Source organism: Balearica regulorum, chromosome 2, assembly GCF_011004875.1.
Source record: "Balearica regulorum gibbericeps isolate bBalReg1 chromosome 2, bBalReg1.pri, whole genome shotgun sequence".
In the NCBI taxonomy this organism is placed as follows: Eukaryota; Metazoa; Chordata; class Aves; order Gruiformes; family Gruidae; genus Balearica; species Balearica regulorum.
In genome coordinates, this window is record NC_046185.1 from 5,885,740 (window position 1) to 5,906,886 (window position 21,147).

General features: G+C 42.4%; 1 protein-coding gene across 1 annotated transcript in view; it reads left to right on the forward strand.

Moving 5' to 3' along the window:
* COL22A1 (collagen type XXII alpha 1 chain) overlaps positions 1 to 21,147 on the forward strand; it is a 240,357-nt gene that overhangs the window by 105,132 nt on the left and 114,078 nt on the right. The window contains exons 11-12 of the mRNA XM_075743260.1: positions 5,649 to 5,702; positions 6,495 to 6,530. Of these exons, the coding sequence (XP_075599375.1) occupies positions 5,649 to 5,702; positions 6,495 to 6,530 (90 nt within the window). The remainder of the gene's footprint in view (positions 1 to 5,648; positions 5,703 to 6,494; positions 6,531 to 21,147) is intronic.

The following is a 21,147-nucleotide window of genomic DNA, read 5'->3' on the forward strand; positions in this document are numbered from 1 at the left end:
CAAGTGTGTTCCAAAATCTTTTCCTGTAGCTTCTAAACTGGCATTTTTGCAAGTTAGTGTTATTCACTAGGTCATGCACAGCTTTCATGATAAGTCACTTGGAAAATCATGTGCTGCTTCTGTGCTGTGCCTTGCTCAGCAGTACTAGATATCCATACATTAGGTAGCAGCCTCCCAGTTACACTCTACAAAATTTCCTGAGACAAGGGTAAAGGCTTAGCCACAATCTGTTATCCTCAGCAAGATTGTCTGAGTCATGAGCTGATGTTAAATATAGGCCACTTTCCTCTGGACTCTTCTTCCTAGATAACGGTAGGAGAGTGGTTGTGATCTCTGATTCAAGTTTCACAGTGCAACCTCTATATTATTCTGCAAGCTTCTTTGATGTGCACATGTGTACATTCAGCATACACACATTTTTCTTCTGTGCTTGGGTACAAATAGAGCTGTGAGACAATTAACTTAAAGGGAACACTTGTACTGGAAGGAAACAAAGATTCACAATGTTGCTGACAGTTGGTGGTGTTGGTGGTTCCCAGTTTCACCATCTATATGATTAAAAAGATGTTTGTGAACAATTTGTATTCAAAACTATTTCCAACTGAATCACTTCTACAAATTCAGTCACTGAATTTATACCTGTTTGGTGAATAAACTAATTGCATCGCACCAAAAGTTACTCAGTTATTATGAAACACTGGGAGGGGAAAGGAAAAATCTCTGTCTTGGAAGATCAGACATCCTCAGCAATGTGTTATGGTTTTTTTGGCAAGGCTTGGTCTGCTGTCTGCAGGGAGAAGTTTTGAATGATGAGAAGATGTGTTTTGGAGTATGTTTTCTGCTGGCATGAAAGAACATGGGCGCATAGTGTGACCAGCAGGTCGAGGGAGGTGATCCTGCCCCTCTACTCCACTCTCCTGAGACCCCACCTGGAGTACTGCATCCAGCTCTGGGGGCCCCAGTACAGGAGAGACATGGAGCTGTTGGAGCGAGTCCAGAGGAGGGCCACGACATTGATCAGAGGGATGGAGCACCTTTCCTATGAGATAGTTGGGGTTGTTCAGCCTGGAGCAAAGAAGGCTCCGGGGAGACCTAATTGTGGCTTTCCAGTACCTGAAGGGGGCCTACGGGAAGGCTGGAGAGGGACTGTTTATCGGGGAGTGTAGTGACAGGACAAGGGGTAATGGGTTTAAGCTAAAAGACATTAGATTTAGATTAGATATTAGAAAGAAATTCTTCACTATCAGTGTGGTCAGATACTGGCACAGGTTGCCCAGAGAAGCTGTGGATGCCCTATCCCTGGAAGTGTTTAAGACCAGGTTGGATGGGGCTTTGGGCAATGTAGTCTAGCAGAGGGTGTCCCTGCCCATGGCAGGGGGGTTGGAACTAGATGATCTTTGAAGTCCCTTCCAACCCAAACCATTCTATGATTCTATGATCTATGATTAATGCTCAGATGTGCCTGACTGAAACTGAAGAAAATCTTTCCTTACGCTTCCACGTGTATATAAATAGCAACTTTCTATTTTAATCTGTGACAGCTTAAATAATGATGGGCTGTTTTGAAAAATGGCAGAGCCATGACTGTTGTGAGGAGGCTGCAGAAGGACAATGATGATAATAATAAAAGCGCCCTGCAGCAACCTCCCGTTGTCTTTCACCACTTTGACAAGGTCTATGCGCTGGTGAAGATGTCTGTACTATGTAACATGGCACACTGCTGGGGTGCAGGAGATACTAGTCAAATATAAAATAGTGTATATCCAAGCACAGCATCTGCAGGTTTTCTGTAACAGATCCCGAAATAGCTGTCCCACTCCTGCAGGTAGGTTGCTGAAGAGCTCTGCAGAAGTGCGTGACTCTTCCCTGGCTGTAGTGGTCCGAGACTCGTATACAGCTGAGGCAGGACTGTGTCACAGTCTCAGCAAGCTGGGGATGATGCCGTTTAAATCCAGGGCTCTGACAACAGTTTCGTAGAAATGTGATGATTTGAGACAAATGACTTCACTTCTCTATCTGATAAATAAGGCAAATAATAGATTTTGCTCCTGACTTGCATAGATGTTGTGATTAAATACCATATACCACCCTTGACAGCAGTGCTTGCATTGCTATTGCCAAGGACCACCTTGTCATAGTCCCTGCTCCATGTGCAGGAACTATTATCGCTCTCCTTCTCTCTCTCTGCAACATTACTGGCCATGGGGGAGAAAGTCAATGCTATTTGCAGCTCCCCAATATTACCACCTGGACTTTATTAAGGAAAGACTAAGGCCCCACAAAAATATGAGTGCCTTCTGCATTATGGGGTTGTAAGCATCCATAGTATGTTTTAGGATCATTCAACTTGGCTCCTCATTTTCAAGGTGCAAGGGTTGTGTCATAAAGCTTTGTTGTGTAATGAGAAGGGCTGTAAAGCTTTTTTAAGGTAATGAATATCAAAGATTTCCATTTGTTACTTGAATCCAAGAGCTGGGGCTTCAAAAAACACTTAAAAAAAAAGATTTCTACTATACTCTTAGTTTTGATTAATACAGGCTAACAAGTGAGTACAGCATAAGAAAAGACCAAGTATTAATTGACTAAGCAGAGAGATGGCATTAAACAAATGAATAAGGAAATAAATTATCAGAAAAAGGTGGAAACAGAGCAACATCAGGACTCTGAGTCAAAATTCATCTTTTTCACTACAGACATCATCACTCCTGAGCACCTCTTATTTGGGATGAATTGCAAAGCTGAAATCTACCTCTAAGTAACTGGGGCCCAAGGGATATTTAGGTAAGCTGCAGATACTTGAGCATTATCAAAAAATATTTTACAGGCTGATAGTGAGAAATGCCATGTAAGAGACTATATGGCCATATAATAACCCAGGAAAGCAGCTGGTTCAGCTGTATCAGAAAAAGAGCAGAGGTGGTGAGAGTCACCTGAGAAATGAGTCCCACCTGGGGATACTAACAGGGAGAGAGGCCAGTGTTAACAAAGCAAAACAGCCTCCCTTATCTCAAAACAGGGATCTTTAGAGAGGTTGATAAGGCAGGAGGAGTGTGAGGCTTCTTCTCTAAGCTAAGACAGTTTTTGGGTTTGGTTTGGTTTTGTTTTCCCTAGACTAGTAGTAGCTGGTGGTTTTTCACTCTTCATCCACAGAAGGAATAATGGTTATGTGGTTCTTTCTGTTGTTTTTTTTAAAAAGAGGTCAGTTTGAAGGTCTGTTAAGTAAAGTAGTTGTGGCTGTTGTCTATCTGAGTTGAAGACAGAGAGACTGATGTTCAGACTCTGTATCCTGAGCTCCCGTGGCATATCCCTTTGTTAGGGGAAAAGGTTTGGACATACTTTTCTTATGGTACCATCTGACCAATGGAAGTATCTGAAGTGTGTAACCAGTGTGGGAAGATAATGAGTTTCTGTTCCTCTCTAATTTAAGTGTCTGAAGGCAGGGCAAAACAGGAACGCTTGCAGTTATAAGAAAAAGTGAAAAAAATCCCTCAGAGAGGAACACCTCTGCCTCAGTCACCCATGCTGCCAAAGTGAGGGTAATACATGGAGACACAGCGTACGTGTTTTGAAAGAAGATACAGTAGAGGATGGTATTGGGGAGGAGTAAGGCAGTTTCAGAAGAATAGGCTAACGTGCCTGAAGCTAGGTCCTATTGATAAATTTTAATGCTAATGACAGCCCAGTCTAATTTATTTTTCCTTCCGTACTCGCTCTGCATGCTGTGTTGTTTGCAGGCAGCCAGGCTGGCTGGTGGGGGCACTGGGCTGATGGTCAACAGGCTTCTGCTCTCTTCCAGCACTGCTATCAATCTGAGCATGGAGAAAATCACTTCTCTGTGAGAGCTGTTCTTGTCCACATCATAGAAATGACATTGCTTAACTTCCTTTGGGAAGCTTGTGAAGTCCAGTGTGTTAGACATGCTCCAGTGGGATGTAGTTTTTCCTCCAAATTAGAAAGGAGTTTTGGTGTACTTTAAGTCACTTTAAAGAGATGGTTGCATAAAAACTTCTATGAATTTTGCCACAGCCTACTTGAGTTGACTGTGACATTGCTTTTGCATATATGCTACTTGCTTTGTGAGGTTTCTTTCCTTTGACAAAAAAAAGATGAAAGTTTATTTCTTTAACCTTTATATTTCCTGTACTTTCAAAAGCCTATCTTCATTTAGGGAAAAAGAAAGCATGATTCTGACAAATAAACATTCGTGTCTGGTGCAGCTAAGCCCATTTTTCTGGGGCATAGATCAGGATAAATTGAATAGAGACAGAAAATTACATCCTACTGTGGTCCCTGTGGGGAGATTTGGGTAGAGCAGGAGTCATTGGACTTATTGTTGCTGTGTTACTGGAAGGTCTTGCTCCAGATCTGAGATGTTTTTCAGCTTAATACTGTGTCTACACTGAAGTCCGAAGTGCCTAAACTCCGTACAAGTAAAAGACGATGGGAGGTACAAACAGGCAAGAACATTATATTTGTTAGTGATGGATGGGGGGCTCAGCACAGCATATTTATGGTACATACCTTTTGGGTGAGAATCAGGCAGGAGCTAGGTAGAGGTGTGTGGGCAGAGCCCTCTACTCTCCAGCAGCTCCTGGTGCTAGAGGAATTGAAGGAACTGCTGGCAGCACTGCGTGTAGCCTTGAATTAGTTTTAGTAATGGGCATATCCTCAGCTGGTCCCTCTTCCAGTTTCGTGACTGCAGAGCAATATGTGAAAATGATTCGCAGGTCTTTTTTCTGCACTTGCTAGTTTTGGCACGGATTTTAGTTCTGTATCTGATGAATATTTATGAAATGATGCATCTCCTTTGACTCTTTATCCCTTTCACCCTTGTCCTTTTTAGAAGACAAGCGAAGAAAAAGTTTTGTTTAGTTTTTGATTACCATTTTTCTCTTTTCCTCCCTATGTTTTTGCTTCTCCAGTTTTCACTCCTCTACATATCATAATTTGTATGTTTTCAACTGTCTTTTTTCTGTGTTCCCTTCCCTCTCTTCCACTAGAGCAAGCAAGGAGAGCGACTCTGTGTGTTGCACACTTCTGCAAGGGAAGGGAGGAGTTAGCCTATCATGAAAATCTAGTGTGAATGAAAACAATGAGATTTGATTTTTTTTTTTTTTAAATAGCTCTAAAATCTTGACAATGTTTACAGGTTTATTTTTTCCATATTTTAGGTGTGCACCCTCTAGGTCTTATGCAAATCCCCCTTCCAAATCCTTCGTGGTTTAATAGAAAATAAGGACTTTTGAAGTCTTCACAAGAGAAAGCTTTCTGCCTTGCCAGCGCACCCTGAAGGCTTTTAGCAGTATTTTCGTGTGAAAAATAGAATCTAAAATCAGTCTGAGAACTTGGACATTCAAGTCAGTATAAATGCAATGAGATACACCCAGTCCTTATGGCAGGAGCTGAAATCTTGGCAGCAGAGACTGGTGGGACCTTAAGTGTCCACAATCTCAGGCAAACCTGTGTTGCACTTCTTTCCAAAAAATCAAAGCAACAGAAAGCTGACCACAAAATACAAACACTAATGTGGTACACTTCACAAATGAGTCCAACATGGAGGTGTAAGAGGAAATCTATTCTGTTATTTCTATGCCTGTCAAGAAAGCAATGAATTAACTTTGTGGTATTAACCCTCTTTCTTTTTCAAGGGAGAAAGTGGCAGCCAAGGGCTTCCTGGACTCAGAGGAGAAAAAGGAGAGTCAGTAAGTAAGAAATACGAATGATTTTATGTAAGGAGATGGAAATACAAGCAGTTGTTTTCTCTTTTATGGTGAGAATTGCTCACAATGTCAATGTGCCCTGTTGAATATGTTCCCTCTGCCAGGCCTTTATCCCAGGGGAAAGCTGATCTTTCTGGTACCCAACAACATTTCTTGGAGGAGGAGGAAATGGATGGGTTCATGCCTGCATACAGCTGATAACTGGCTTAGTATTGGCCTTCTAATTACAATCTGTGACTTGGGTGTACTTGATTATAACACAGCTGCACATTCAACAGGGACAGTGTGAGGCAACTGAACACAAGGAAGATGCAAATCTCTCTCGAATCTTTTACATTCAGATGACCAAGATACAGCTTTCCCCAGCTGCAATTAATGCAAATGCCAGACTGAGTTTTTAGGCGAGAGAATCTTTAGCCCTATGTAAAATTCATTCTAATAAGGGTTGTTGGCATCTTTGATTTTGGAAATGTAATATCAGACTCTGCCCTGAATAGAAAATAAGATATTTTCCTGGCTGCATTTTGAGAATTTGGGATAGGTTTTCTATTTTAATTTGTCACTGAGTTATTATCAAGGCATTATGCCCAAAGAAAATTACTTTCCCTACAGTAGCTGTCCTGTGAGTTCGGTGTCTATATATGTATAGATGTGACAGACATGGATAGATATATCTCAGATATATTACAAGGAAAACATAAAATACATATTTATAGTGTCATTTGACATCCTTGCTGTCAAATGTACCTTTACCCCTCTTCTTTCATTTTGTAGGGCAGAGCCTATGGCAGAGGAGAAAAAGGAGAAAAGGTAAGAACTAATCCTTCATTGGACTAATTAAGTGAGAGTCGCTTGCTGTTGCCTTCCATAGCTCAAAGGTTGCTTTTGGAGTGCACAGGATACAAGAAATTTGATACAGTTGGATCTTTGTGGGGAACTTTTATATTGTCTTATGCCTCCTTCTGCAAAAAAGCTTTTGAGTTTTCATTACTTTTCCCCTTCATGTTCTTTGAGTTTCCTTTGTGCATTGGCCATGTAAAATGCTATCAGATTGAAATCATAATCTTTGCTTTATGTAAGCAGCAGTGAGTTTGTGGAGGATAATGCAGTAAAGCAACTGGCTGGAAGGATGAAAAACAAAGGGAAAGTAGAATTTTGATTTTATTGAATTTTCAACACTATTAAATCTGGGTCATGAGGAGACTGCTACACTGTTTCTTTTCATTGGTTATTTTCATTAATAACCTGAAGGCCAAAAGCCGGAGTATTTTCTTATTGTGAATATTAGGCAGGACAGACTCATAAGACTTGGAGGTTAAAACTGAGGATACAGAACAACCGCTGAAAATTGCTAGGTTATCTGTCTTGGAAAACCTGTTCAGTGGTGATCAGCAATGGGAAACAAGTAGCATGACTGGACTAATTTCCATTAAAGATGATGGTGGTTTCCAGGCAATTTTGGCTGCAAACTTCCCATTCCCCACAACAAAATGAGGCTGCAGACCTAGGCTGCAGAGGAGAAGTAGCTCTTTCCCTCTGTAGCTCTATATCACACCTGGTTGTAGGTATTTTCTTATCACCAAAATGAAATTTCAAGTTGTGGGGAAAAATGGAAAAAGATTGACAGGAGGGTCTAGGAGATAGATGGATGTATTAAGGAAGGAGTCATGGTTCATGCTGAAAATGGGATTAAGAATCCATGGAGCTGTTTTCCAGGGGGTCTGTGGCTACCCAGTTGCTCAGGGAATTTAAAATAATATTGGATTGTGGTCTGAAAGGAAGAATGCTGTACTAGGAAGAACATGGCATTTATGGCCATTGCGTCTTCTCATTTGTTCTTTCTATGATTATGATATATTGATTGTATACAGTGGTAATGCATCATGTAAAATTACAATCTAAATGAGGGTTGCTCATGGCAGGAAATATTATCTAGCCAGTCTAGAGACAGGGGGGCTATAAAGCACACATTTCTGCATCCATCTTCCTGCAGTCCTCCTACTGACAGCCACTGTTTAGCCTTTGAGACTCAGGATTCAGCCTTTGGAAACCAGCTCGTGTTTGGCAGGTGGTGAGACTCAGCAGTCTGATGGGAAACACGATGTTTACAATATGAGTTGTGCTGCAGTTGAAGCAAATTCTTCTTTTCTTACGTCAAGATATCTGCAGAAAAGTGTTGGAAAACATCACTTCATCTGTATTATTGTCATGCCTAGAAAAATAGGTCTGCAAGTCTGGATGGGAGAGTCAAAAATAAAAAGACCCCATAGAATGTGCAGAAAACTGCTTTGACTGAGATAGCCAAATGACATTGACTGGCCCAAACAAATGTGTAGGCATGGAGATCCCTGAGTTTATGACCAGGTTGTTTTGTTTATTTGGTACTCCTGCCAGCCAAGGCAGCTTGTCCTCATCTGTAGAAGAAGTATATTTGGTACCTGGTGCATCTGTGCCCCTTGTCTGCCCAATGGTTAAATGTCAGTGCTGTTGCTGATGGAGAGCAAAGATACATCAGCTGTACACTGCTGGCTTGATTACAAAGGGAGCCTGGGGATATAGAATCATAGAATATCTGAAGTTGGAAGGGACCCATAAGGATCCTCAAATCCAACTCCCTGCCCCTTGCAGGACTACCTAAAACTAAATCATATGACTAAGATGCTCCTTGAACTCTGACAGGCTTGGTGCCTTGACCACTTCCCTGGGAAGCCTGTTCCAGTGACACACCTGGAAGGAGAGGGTTCACATGGCTCCTTTCTGTTTGCCTGCTGCGCTGCAATGGCTGCACGAGCATGAATTCTTGTTTTTCACTCTGGCTGCAACAGCTTTAGGTTTCCTTGATTTTTATGGGTCTGGGCCAGTGCTAGGAAACTGGATCGGAGATGCTGGACTTCAAACAGCTGCTATCTGTGCAATCATTGCTATGCATGTGCTGTGGGCCCCTTTATAAGGACAAGGTTCACATCCTAAGTGTCAATAGAATAAAGTTCTCTCACTTTTGAAAAGACAGAGATGACAAAGATTAAAATCAGCCCCTTTCTTTAGTAGCGCTCTCCAGCTGTGCTGGTGCCAAACACCTGCCAGATCGAGCTTTTGTGCGTAGGGTAATTATGTGAGGTCTGAGGCATTTATTAGAGGGCAAATCATGTGCTTTTCCAGGAGGACAGCAGAGGCACTGGCCTTGCTTCTCCAGGCCATTACCTCAATTATATCACTATGTTAAAGCCAAAATGATACTCAGAATACGTAACATGCCAAGCACATCGTTAGTGGTAAAACAAAAGATAATAGCAGCTGTGGCTAAAAACCTAATTCATGTTGACATGGGGTCTTGTGTGACTTTGAAAACCAGAAAATTCACTGTCATGGTTCAAACAACAGCCCAGAATGTTCTGCCAGACCTAAATATCTCAGCCTGGTAGAGGATGCTTTCTATGTAGAGAAACATGCATGTGCAGACCAAATAATTTTCATAGATACAAGAGAAAAGAAAATAGCATAATGCATCTACAGGTGCTCATGTAAACTGCTCTCAGCTGGATTTCCTGGTTAGATGTGATTCAGCTGCCACTGCTCTGTATTGGATCTTAAACTTCCACTGTAGATGGTCATCTTTCAGCCCTTGGAGTGTTTAATCCATGTGGCATTAGATAGTAGAATGTTATATTTCTGCTCATAAATATGTACCCCTTTACTGTGTGTTCATTCACTTGTTTTGCACACACTTATGTTATTGAATGGACTATTACACATTGTCAAATATCCAACTATATAACATGATCAGCATGAAAGGCAATATTTTGGCTTTATTCTGTAGGTTATTCAAATGGATATTTGCTAGACCAGATGGCCTGGTCCTGCAAGGGTTATAACTCAAATCTTCAAACCTGTATTGATCCAAGAGGAGTAGGTGCAGGAGGGGAGTGAGGGCAGAAGGAACAGCTGTAGAGCATTTTTGAGGATGATTCAAGCAAGATGGGGTTTCAGTGACTCTTGATCAAAGTCAGGGAAATCATGTTTGACAAGGGAGGTTCCGTAGAGTATGAGGGCTGCATTCCTGGGGCACAGCCATCCACATCGTGAGCCATCCTCCCCTTCTGATGCCTCCATACAAAGTCTAACTTAGAGGCTTTCAAAAACTTACGCCCTTGTCCGGCAAAGTACAGAATATTATCAAATGGTGCTGAGCCACCCTTCTAGTATCTTAAAGGCCAATGGTAATGAGAAGGCTCTGCAGGTGGGAAGGTGCCTGGAAAAGCGAAGACTTTGGAGAGGATATGATGAAAAATCTGTCAAACTTTGAGTGGTATGGAGATATCAGTAGGAAATTACTTTTCACTGTTTCTTCTGATGTAAAAAAAAAAAAAAAATGAAACTAGCTGATGGCAAGTTTGAAATGAGCAAAATGAAGTTGCTTTTCATACAGTAGGTATTTGAGCTCCTATTGCAGTCTGGTCTGGAGATTAAAATTTTGTGTGTTTAAAAAAGTGCACATGAGTTAGAGAGGTATCTGTAAACATCTAGTCAGTACAAAGACATTGTCTCTGCTTCGGGATGTCAGCGAGTATCTGCAAACTGTGATGGATGATAGCAGGACAGTAGCCTGGAGAAGTCCCCCATAAGGCCGCAGCTGCAGATGGGATGGGAGCTCTCTAGACCTTTGGCCTGACTGCTGGCAGCTATTTTTTGTACAACTCTTTAATATCCCTAACATCCCCCGTTGCCCAGAATTTGACAGAAGTTTCCATGGCCCACTCAGGGCTTGGGCTAACAGTGTCTACAGCTATTGAAGAAGAGTAGGAAACACAAGAAAGATGTCATGAAACAATTGGGTCAAGAGATCACTATTGTGACTTTTCCACAGGAAATCCATCTGCCAGAGGAGAAAACTCTAACCAGGAGCACCCACCTTCTGCAGAGGTGGTGGATGAAGGTTTCTTTATGGTTTACACTGAGGCTTCCCTCATTAATGTGTTTCCAAGAGTATCTTTGTGCTTTATCTGTTTCCCTTCATGCTAATAATCATACATGCAGCAATGAATATGAGAAACAACGTTAGTAGATTAAGTCTATATTCTTCTAACGATTTTTTTGGTGATAATGACTCGCCCTGATAAAAATGCAGAAGGATTATTATAGGATTTTTAATGAGAATAAAACCTGTGAAGTGGCTTGGCTTATTAGAGATGCAGTGACTGCAAGACCAAGCACAGAAAAGAAAAGCAGGCAGATAGTTAAGGCTCTGGGCTAGGTTGCAGGAGACCCAGGCTTAAAACTTGGCTGCAACAGATTTGCTAACCTTGGGCAAAGCAGCTAGTCTTTGTTCCTGTAAAATGAAGCTGGAGAACCTCTTTCCCTCCAGGCTTTGTATATCTTGCCTGCTAGATCCTTCACGCAAAGGCTTTGTTTCCCCTTCCCTCACTTCTCTTCCACATTGGAGTTATTGCCATTTTTAGGGTTTCTGGAAAAGCTGTGGAAATCTACCCAGTTAGATATAGTCCACACAGAGCCCTCTGCTCTCTGTCTTTGCCCTGAAGCAGGTGAATATAAGAAAGGTCTGACCGGAAAGCCATGTAAAATTTTTTTACCCCAGTGCTGTGCTGTCAGCAGGGCTTACAAAATTAGCACGAGTGCAGTGCTTCTGGGTCAGGGCTGGCTAGCATCCAGTAAGTTGGGCCACAAGAAAAGGAGCGCAGTTCTGCCTGCAGAAGGTGCCACAGGCATAGCTGGAGTCTGATGTTTCATGCTGGTTTGATGGCAAAGGGGAGCTTTTGCTTGGGTATTTTTAAGGGATGCATTTTGGGACTGGAGGGCTGTGTGTATCACTTGGTTGCAAGTAAGGCTTAGGCTGGAAGTGGCATTTCAGACGCATGGAACTATAATAATATTTGGGAGCCAGGGTGCAGCAAGGACCAGCTGTACACCAAGGAAATGGAGCTGGGAGCAATACCGTGGCTGGCAGGGCAGGGACCTCACCAGCCAGGGCTTCTCCCACAGCACCCCAGCGAGGGACCGTGGTGGGTCAGATGGTTCAGCTGAGAGTCCAGGTCACCAGACTGGTCTGTGGTCATGAAGTGAGTCTAAGTCCAAGCCAGGAAGGTGAGCCTGCAAGTCAGGGTCAGGATTAGCAGGGTACATGGCCAGGCTGCTGCAGTGTGTGTAGTTCAAGCAAGGGCCAAAGGTGAGACCTTCAAAACCAGCTTCAAGACAAAGGAGGGGGAACAACCATCTGAAGTGCTAGAAGCAGGATGTGCTCTCTGAGCACTTACACGGTGTGGAGCCTGAGCTTGCGTGAACTGAGAATTTGTCATTATTCCTTCAACTTCCAAACAGAACTAATTATTGCTACAGGAGATGATGTGTGTGTCCTTTTTGCTGCTGAAACCTTGATCCTTGTGCAGCGAAGGTGCTCCAACAAGGTTACGGGCCTTGTTTGGGCTGCTGTGCTGTTCAGACATTGTCACCAAGTCCCCAAACTCTTAAATACCACCCAGTTTACCCAGGGCTGGTGAGCTGAAGGGTGACTCCAAGAGCTTATGCAGCAGCAGGAGCCTTTGTGCATCGTCATCCAGGTCGGCAGGCAGTGCTTTTCAGTCAGCACATCTTGACAGTAGCAAGATGGGAAAATATCTCCAAGTTTAGAGATACTACTGAGTGTGAAATTTGAAATGAAAATAAAACCCCAGCTGCCCAGTAACTGGTGTTCCTTGGAGACAGCGGTTGTGGAAATATTGCCTCCATGGGGTTTGGTTCTTAGCACTCAGATCTTCTTAGTTTATTGTAGAATAAAAAAATAATGTGAGCATAGCTCAAACTGACCTAGTAATGAAAAGTGAAAGTGCAATATCTGCAGAGGTTTTTTTCTTATTTTTTGTGCTGCAAACCGTCTCTCTCGGGAACCGTTTTAGCTACTGACTTCATCTGGTTAAGGTCACTCAGCACTTAACCTCTCAGTCCAGCACTTAAACATCTGTATAATAACACCTCATCTATTTTATAAGGCTGCCATGCAGCTCACTGGAGTCATTCACATCTGTGTTTTCTTTTCTGAATCTTCTGATTAAAAGGTGAGGTGTATTAACGTTAGTAACTTACTAGCCTTACTACTCTGAGTATGTTCTGAATCCTCTTGTGTGTGCAAGCAATTTCAGTCTGCACGCTGAGTATTTTTGAAATCTCCTAACAGTAGTTAAAGTACATTCTGCACAGCTAAACAACTGTGGTTTGATGGAGTTCCTTTTCTTAACAGTAATTAGAGGGGGTTAGATAAATTCCGTGGTTTTCTGTGACCCAGAATAACAGATGCAGACTCTAATAAACAACTCGAAGCCAGATCACATGCTAATTGTGCATCGTGACAGCTTAATTCTCAGCAGTGCAACAATACTAGTAACTTGGGGTTTTTTCCTTACATAAACTTAGAAAACATTTCTTTCTTTTCAGCGTTGGCCCCTGGCTGGCAGGTACATTGCTGGTATATAATGACATCTACTGGCAAACAGAAGTTTGCAAAGTCTCCAGCACTTGTTTCTTTAGAGGATTTCTCTGCCAAGATCCACTGACAGCGTGTAAAGGAAGCGCATGAGAAAGATTTGCCAACTTAGTGCTTCTTCTGATAGAAGATCTGGGGGGGTGTGAAAAAACAGATTGCCTTGATTCTGTCATTGATAACTGTTGTTTGAATGCGGGATGCTGCTGAGAGTGATATTGCAGTAGATAGGTATGGATTAGCTGCCTGTTGGGTGGAAAATAAAAAAGCTTTCCTAGCACTCTGGAGCATACGCTCTGAAGTGGATCTCGTAGCCTAATGAATCACAGAGAGCTGAAGCATTACACGCATGAAGGAAGTTGCTATCACTGGCCTATCAAAGGCATCTTAAGTGTTCCCTGCCCATCTCCCTGCTACACGTTTTCACATCTATCTAGGTAAGCAGCCAGATTTCCCCCTTTCCACTGATCAAAGCTGTTGTCAGGCTGAGTTTCCTTGTTCATGGCTGAGAAGGTGCAGGTGCCTTGTTCATGGGCTCTCTGAAGGTGGAGGTGAGGGCAGGTGAGACCGTGGCAGCAGGGTGTTTCATGCTGTTCTTTACTTGCCCAAGTACAGCCCTGGACACCTTTAATTTCCCCTTTTGGGTCTCTCACCCTTTTTCTTAAGCACTACCTAGAGATTTTATGTCTCCCAAAGTCCACCAGGCCTCTTGTCTCTGGCTTTGACAGAAAGATGGTGATTTGTCTCAGACCCTGCTGGGTAATGAACATGCACATAGTAGCAAGTGCCAGGTGAGGAAAATGTGGGGTTTTTCATGGCAAATATTTCTTTTCCTAGTGAAACAGTGAGTGGACCATTGGTGGTTGTTATTTCAAGAGAATCTGATGCACTTGGTGTTGTGAGTGTGATTGGGTCTCTGGAGACTCAGTTTGTATTTCTGGCTCTATATAATTGGCTCCATAAGGGATCTTGGCCTTAGCTTTTCCCCTTCTTGTTCCTCAGTATTCAAGTAAAATGGGAAGAACGATCATGACCTTTGTAATGCACTCTGAGATGAAAAAGACCTAGGGAGCAGCATCACTTTATAAACAAATATGCCTGGTTGGACCAAAACAATTCATAATTTTGGCAAAGACTTGACTGAGCAGCCTCAGGTATGTTTGACAGTCAGCAGAGGTGTAGCGCTGCAAATAGGTGGTGATAAGACTTAATGCAGGATGCTGTCTCCAGTTTGGGCATGACATTTAAAGAAAGATGTGGAGAGATGTTGCTGATTGCAGACAGCAATAAGAAGAATGATCAGTGATTTTGCAAATTTGACCAGCAGGGAAAGATAGCAAGCAATGGCCTCTATAAGGAGGATAGAAATCATGGACTACATGATGTGGTTAAACTTGAAGAAATGTTTTCTACATACTTCAGTGAGGTGCTGGAATAGAGGTGAATAGGGGTGAATGTGGAATATCAGTAACAGCAGATGTTTAAGAGCATATTGTCTCTGGAGTTTGGAGTACCTTGACACAGTACTCGCCTGCCCTAAAGTGCTCTTCTCAGAGCTACTGAAAGTTTTGAGGGGTGTGTGGAGGTTTGAAGCATCAGGAGCTTCCCAAAAGCAGAGCAAAAGGAATGAATGGATTTTTCTCATGTGGCAAAGTATCAACCTAGTATGTGGCAAGTCATCCACAAGACCAGATCTATTTTCTGTGTGCCATTTATAGAGGTAAGGATATAAATTAATCAACGTCATGATACGTGACTGGGTTATTTTTCTACTTCAGTGAACACTTCCCCTCTAGCACTTGGCAAGCTGTTTGTCTGGTCATGAGCTGTGGCAGATGCTGGGAAGGAGCATCAGCTTTAACTTCAAGACAAGGAAGTTTTTGGAGCCAAACTGTTTTGTTTTTCACATTTCAAAGCATCTGATAAATGTGTCTTTAATTGAGGACCCTTTTGACCCAACCATTTAAACAAGAAAAAAATGGAATTTTAGGAACTACTGGTCCTGCTTCTGGGACTCCAACCCATTCTAGTCCAGTTTATTTCTCAGGTTATTCCTGTGTCTAATGGGGTTGTGGTACTGACTGATTCGAGTTATCTCCTGCCTCCTATTCAGTGTGTTCAATCATAACTGGGTCTATAAACAATTTGACTATTTTTTAATTTGCAGATTTCATCAGTTGATCAAGCAACTCGTCTAGCTTTTGAATAAAAGTATTTCAAACACAACAGCTTCCCCTTGTACTCTCCTGTGCTCTCTCTGTTGCAGAGGTAGATGCTTTATTCGAGTAAGTACTCCACGTGGGTCAGTCTTGATTATAGGTGAACCAGTGAACAGTTGTCAAAGGTGTCTGACCACCCCAGTATTTCAGAAATCCCTTATATAGCAATGAAGGTATGTCAGGGTGGGGAGGCAACTAGTGTGAAGCTAATGAACAGGATCTTGGGTACTAATGACAGCTTTGAACTCTTTAGGATGTTTCCAGGCTATTCTGACCTCTACAGTGAGCTTGATCAAGGTATAGCTGGTTACCAAATTGGTAAGCTCTGATGCATCTTCTTTTCTGCAGCGCCAGGTTTGAGTGACCATGTGTCAAATTAACTGGTACACAGCTGTTGTTTTACCTGTTTTGATGCCAAGGTGGAGCATCGAATTTCTTCAGAGAAAGATCCCTTTAAAAATGCACCTTCTCTCTCCCCAGAAGAAAATTCAATGACTAGGATCATATGATGAAGGCTCAGTTCTGGTCTCACGGTAGGGTCCATGATGTTCGTAAGGTTTGGAAGCCCTTGAAAGACAAAATATTCTGGTTTTCTCCTGGAGAAGTACCTTTTGGGGACAATTGACTTCTATGCAATGCATTGAATAAAATCTTTGATAACTATCATTTAACCAGCTCTCTGCATATTGGGCTGGGTTTCCTGATAGACTAACCAAACCTATGACTTCTACTGGCTCCTGTGTATCATGTCCACATGTTTGTTAAATCAGAATTTAGTACATTGACGCAGCAGAGGTGATTTTCTTCTTTTCTTAGAATGAACTAAAGTCAACTCCAAGTTGAGAAGAATGTCTTATTTCTTGTGGAAGCAGAAGATAATGCCAGTTTTGGTGTCAAATTTGCCAAGATATTAATAGGGTTTTAGCATCACTAAGCTAATAGAAGCCTGCATCAGTGAGTTGGAGAATGGCAGTCATTTGTGCTGCCTGTCTGGTCAGCAACTTTTTAAAGTGGAGCTGGGTGACGTATATCCACTGCAGCTCTGCCTCTCAATTGATCTGTAGATCATCCCTGGCTTTTAATGACACCTTTGTGTTTGCCTCACCACTCTTAAAAAAAACAAGCAAACAAAAACCAAAAAAACCCCCACAAACCCAAAATTTACAATATTTTTCAAGAAAATATTTATTTTGTGTGGCTGCTGGAGATGAAGTTGTGAAATCTTTCATTGCAGCTTCCTCAAGTTGGTAGCTTCTGAATGGAAAAAACCTAGAAAAGAAAGATATTACATCCTTCCAGACACATGTGGTCTCTTGGAAGTGTTCTCAAACACTTGAACCTAAAGACCACTCTCAACTTGCAATATCTCTTCTGTCCTCCTTCTTCACTTTTCTCATCAAACAGTGAAAACAGTTGAGTGTGTAACCATGGATCTGCAGTAGACCACTTACACATAGTCTTCTGGTTGTGAACATCAGGTTGCCAGGTTAAATGCAGGCTGAAGAGCCAGGAGAGAGAAAGAATAAACTAACGGTTAGGGCACTGACCTAGGACACAGGAAATCTGGAGTGAGTTTCTATCTTTGTCGCAGACTCTGTGACCTTCCATGTCTTCTACTCACTTGTACCTCTGACTCGTCACCCTCGTGAGATGAAAGCAATATTACAGTTGCTATAACTTCCTTCTCATTTCACAGGGATGCTGTGAAGTTAATTAACAAAGGAGGGAGGGGTGTGTTAATGGTGAAGTGGTAACACTGCGCAGTTCAATTTTGCTACTGTTTCCATTTCATCTTGCTGCTTTTGTTCTCTTCCTCTTCAACTCTTGCTATTTTGTCTCCTACCTTGGATATAGATCCCCTGGTTTGTGCAGCTGTCAATATGCTGGGTGTGCGATTCATGGGTTTCTGCTTGGCAGATTTTTGAAGGTCTCCAAGTGATACCTTTATTGACGTTTTGTGACAGGGTTAGAAATTTTTATTTCATTTTAGGATTAGAAAAGTGTCACTTTTGTGTTAGATGTAAACCAGTTTGGAAGAGAAAATGAATAAAATGTATAGAATTGACCTTAGAATGATCTATATCTTCTGTAGTCTTCTCTGTAAGCTGAAGGAAACGTCCAGTGATTTACTTGAATTTGACAGGCAAATGAGAATGTAACCATGTGTTTTGGACTGATTTTTTCCCCATTACTTTCTTGTTTAGTTGGGTCTCATTTCCATTAACATAGGCCACAAACCAGAGTTTGAAATAAAATATGTGATTATAGGCCACAGCTGTTCTCGAGTTGGAAGAAATATTTGTAAACTTGGCAGCTGTTTGAGGAGCTGCAAGTGGAGGAAAGAAAAGCAGTTAAACTTGAGTAGATTGCTTAAAAACATCTCTGAGGGATTACTCCTTTGTGTGCTTCTGATGTGTCTCTAGGATCAGGTTATACTGAATTGTTCTGTCTCCACATCTTTCCATATACCTGCAGATCCCTTCCTTCTCCATTTTATGTCTCTTTCTTTTCAGAAAAATTCCACTATGAGCCTGAATATGGCAAAATTGCTGTATTAGTTGCTCCCACTCTGAGGAAACATATCATCTAGCAATTAAGGTTACCTACTTTGTAATTTCATAGGTATCTCCACTCAGCCATATGAGGATCTACATGGGATGTAGATATAAGCTGGGCGCAGACCATATACATAATGTTCAGGTGACTCCATGGGGTAGCGAGGCTCACTGTAAACCAAGCGAGGTAAATCATTGGATGCAACAAATTAAACTATATGTGCATATGGTGAGCATGTAATGGAAGGTTAAAAAAAAAAAAGCTAACCATCATGACCATGGAGAGATCACTAACCTAGATCTGGCACGATCTGGTAAATCCGTATGACACTGGTGTACCAGGAAGACATCCTTGCTCAAATGTAGAAATGAGATAACTCTCCTGATGTCTACAAACTGATAAAGGAACCTATGTGGGTGTGTCTACAAGTCCACAGCTCACATCTCTGTTTTTAATGGATGGTATGCTTGAGGCCAAGGGGAGTATCTTTATTGTTCATCACCCCAGCACTCTGTCTGCAGCAGCTGAGAGTTGCATGTGCTCTGGATTTCCTCATGATATGGCATTTCCTTTTGTCCATTGGGTCTGGACAAACCATGTGCCCATGTGAGACCTGCTTTGAGACCCCCCAGGAAGGACAGAAGTAGTGCTTAGGCCTTGCTCTGTATCTGTTGTGTAGCTCTGAACACTTCCATTGAGAAGTAAATACAAGCAAATTCAAAATTCTGTCCTTTTTACTGAATTCTGCTTAAACTTTTTGTTTTAGTATGGCTCAGAAAACCTTCCTAATTTGTTTGAAGAATTTATATCAATTCTTTGAGGAATGAAAGATTTCAGAGTTTTCAGAGTGATTTGTCTCGTGCTGCATCCTCAGAGCTTGCAGTATTCAGTATTTTAGGAACTTTGTAAGCCAAGTCACTGTATTTGTTGATGTACTTCCTCACAGGTACCACTACCTACACATTCAAGCTTTTGTCCACAAAGCTATTGACCAAGGAAGTAATAGGTCACCCCATCTAATGTGTAAAATTACTCCAGAAAACATAGGCTAAGCCGAAGGGAAGCTGCCGTAGAAGCTATACTCTGTTCCCCTCCTCATCAGTAGTCTCTTCTGCTTTTGCTGCAGCTTCCCATTTCCTTGGTCCTTGTTACCTTCCTATTCTGGTCCAGATGTTTCTCCAGAAAGGGACGGCCTTCAAAGCTCAGATACCCATAAAGTAGATGGGTAGCAGTACAAATGCATGGCATAAACAGATAGGTGTGGTTCACGTGTCACCACTGGATTCTCATCGTGTTGAAGGTGGGAATGCAGCCAGCCTGTGGCCTATAGTAATATTTTTATTCCTCTCAGTGACACAACCAGGTTTGACCTTGGTGCAAGGAATGCCATGAGCTTTTCTTCTGCAGGGCTTGATGCCAGTTACCAAAGCCCAGCGCACTTGTAGTACCTGGATCCTTCACTTGCAGACCCTGTCTGCTTGGCAGCTATTTCACTGGCTTGTGCTCTCTGCCTCTGCTATTTCTTTATTATATTTACACACTGCTTGCAATTTTAAAGTGAGTTTTGGAGCATAGTGACTGTCATTTAATATTTATTCACACAGTGTCCAGCAGAGTGACCCAAGCAGGGAACAAATGAGGCATTGCTGTAATTGAAGTAAATAATTGTAGAATAACTACTAAAAAGCAAAAAAATTTACATGTTTAGAAATATGTAGCTTCCTGTGTGCTACATAACCTCTGTATACTTACAGTCCGTGTCAGTATATGACTTCAGCGCTTGCGGTACGTGCTTGCCCTCTCTCAAGCAGTACCTGCTTCCATGTGACTGACTGCACTTCGCAGCCATCTTGCAAGAAAAGTCCTCTGGTTGCTTTAGATCAGATGGCAGCTTGCCAAATCTAGGCTGTTTTGACAAATATTTTGTCAACAGTGAACTAATGAACGTGTTTATTCTCTTGCTAACTTTGGTGGAAATGTTCAATTAAAGGCCGCTGGCTGTGATTTCTTCTTTGGCCAATTTTGTATTTCTCTAACTGCAACTTTCCCTGGCTTCAGAAGGTTGTTTCCATGATAGATGCACTGGCAGAGCCCCTCAATCCACAAGTGCTAGAGAGAGAGGCGAGCTCTTTTGCTAACCCACGTGACAGAATTGGAAGGGTTTAGGGGAGGGAACAGACACCTTTTGGGCACACCAGCACTTCCCTAGGTCTGAGCAGCATGCTGACCACAATGCCAGGGATTTTACCTGATTAAAAAATCTGGTGGACAAGTGAAAAAAGGTGATTGTTCTGCGATGCAGTTCATGAAGTTGGGTAGTTAAAAAAAAAAAAAAAAAAAAAAAAAAGTTACTTAGCAAAGTAAACTGCTCTGGTAACAGGACTCCATTCCAGTTAGCTTCATCCTTGGAGGGTATTTGGCAGCTGGCTGTGAGTTAAGGGTGCATGCTGCTGGTTGCTTTACCATCCCTGCCTGTCACAGCTACCTTGGCACTATGCAAGCACAGCAGCAACGATGCTTTTCTGCTTCCTGCTCTCTTCTGCCACTCAGTCCTGTAGGTTACACAGTTTACTGTGTGAACATGAGTATTTCGACATAGGCAACACAATCTCTTCTTGTGCTTTTATTAAGGTTCAAACATTTGCTGAACCTTCCTTTAGCCCAAGAGGTTTTTCTGCTCGGTGAGGGATACAAAGCAGCTAGCCAGGGTTAATGGGGAGTCAGGGGAAGGAGCAGAAGTAAGAGTCCTTTCCATTCTGTAGCTTGGTGGGGTTCAGTGGTGGTTCCCCAGGAAACGTTAAACCTGTCTCTAGAGTCTAGCTTGCTTCTGTGCAGCTTTCTTCTGGGGAGAAACTGGTAAAGCTGGTGGATACTCAAAGATTTCCACTGGAAGCTGGTGAAACTCTCTAGCTTTATTTCCAGTAAAGGGTCAGTTCTGTGATGGGCTGTCTGATGCGTGGCAGTGCCAGGCTTTGCTGGTTCACATATACCTGAGCACAATGCAGCCCTGAAGCCCCTCTCCCCTGCTTGGTGACTCTGGAGCTTTTCAGTGGGTGGCAGTTTGGGTTGACCAAATGCCTCTGGCATGTATGGTCACCAAGCGGGAGAGAGACTACAGTGCTTTCCTGCAAATGTCTATGCAGTCTCTTGGCTGTGAGGGCCA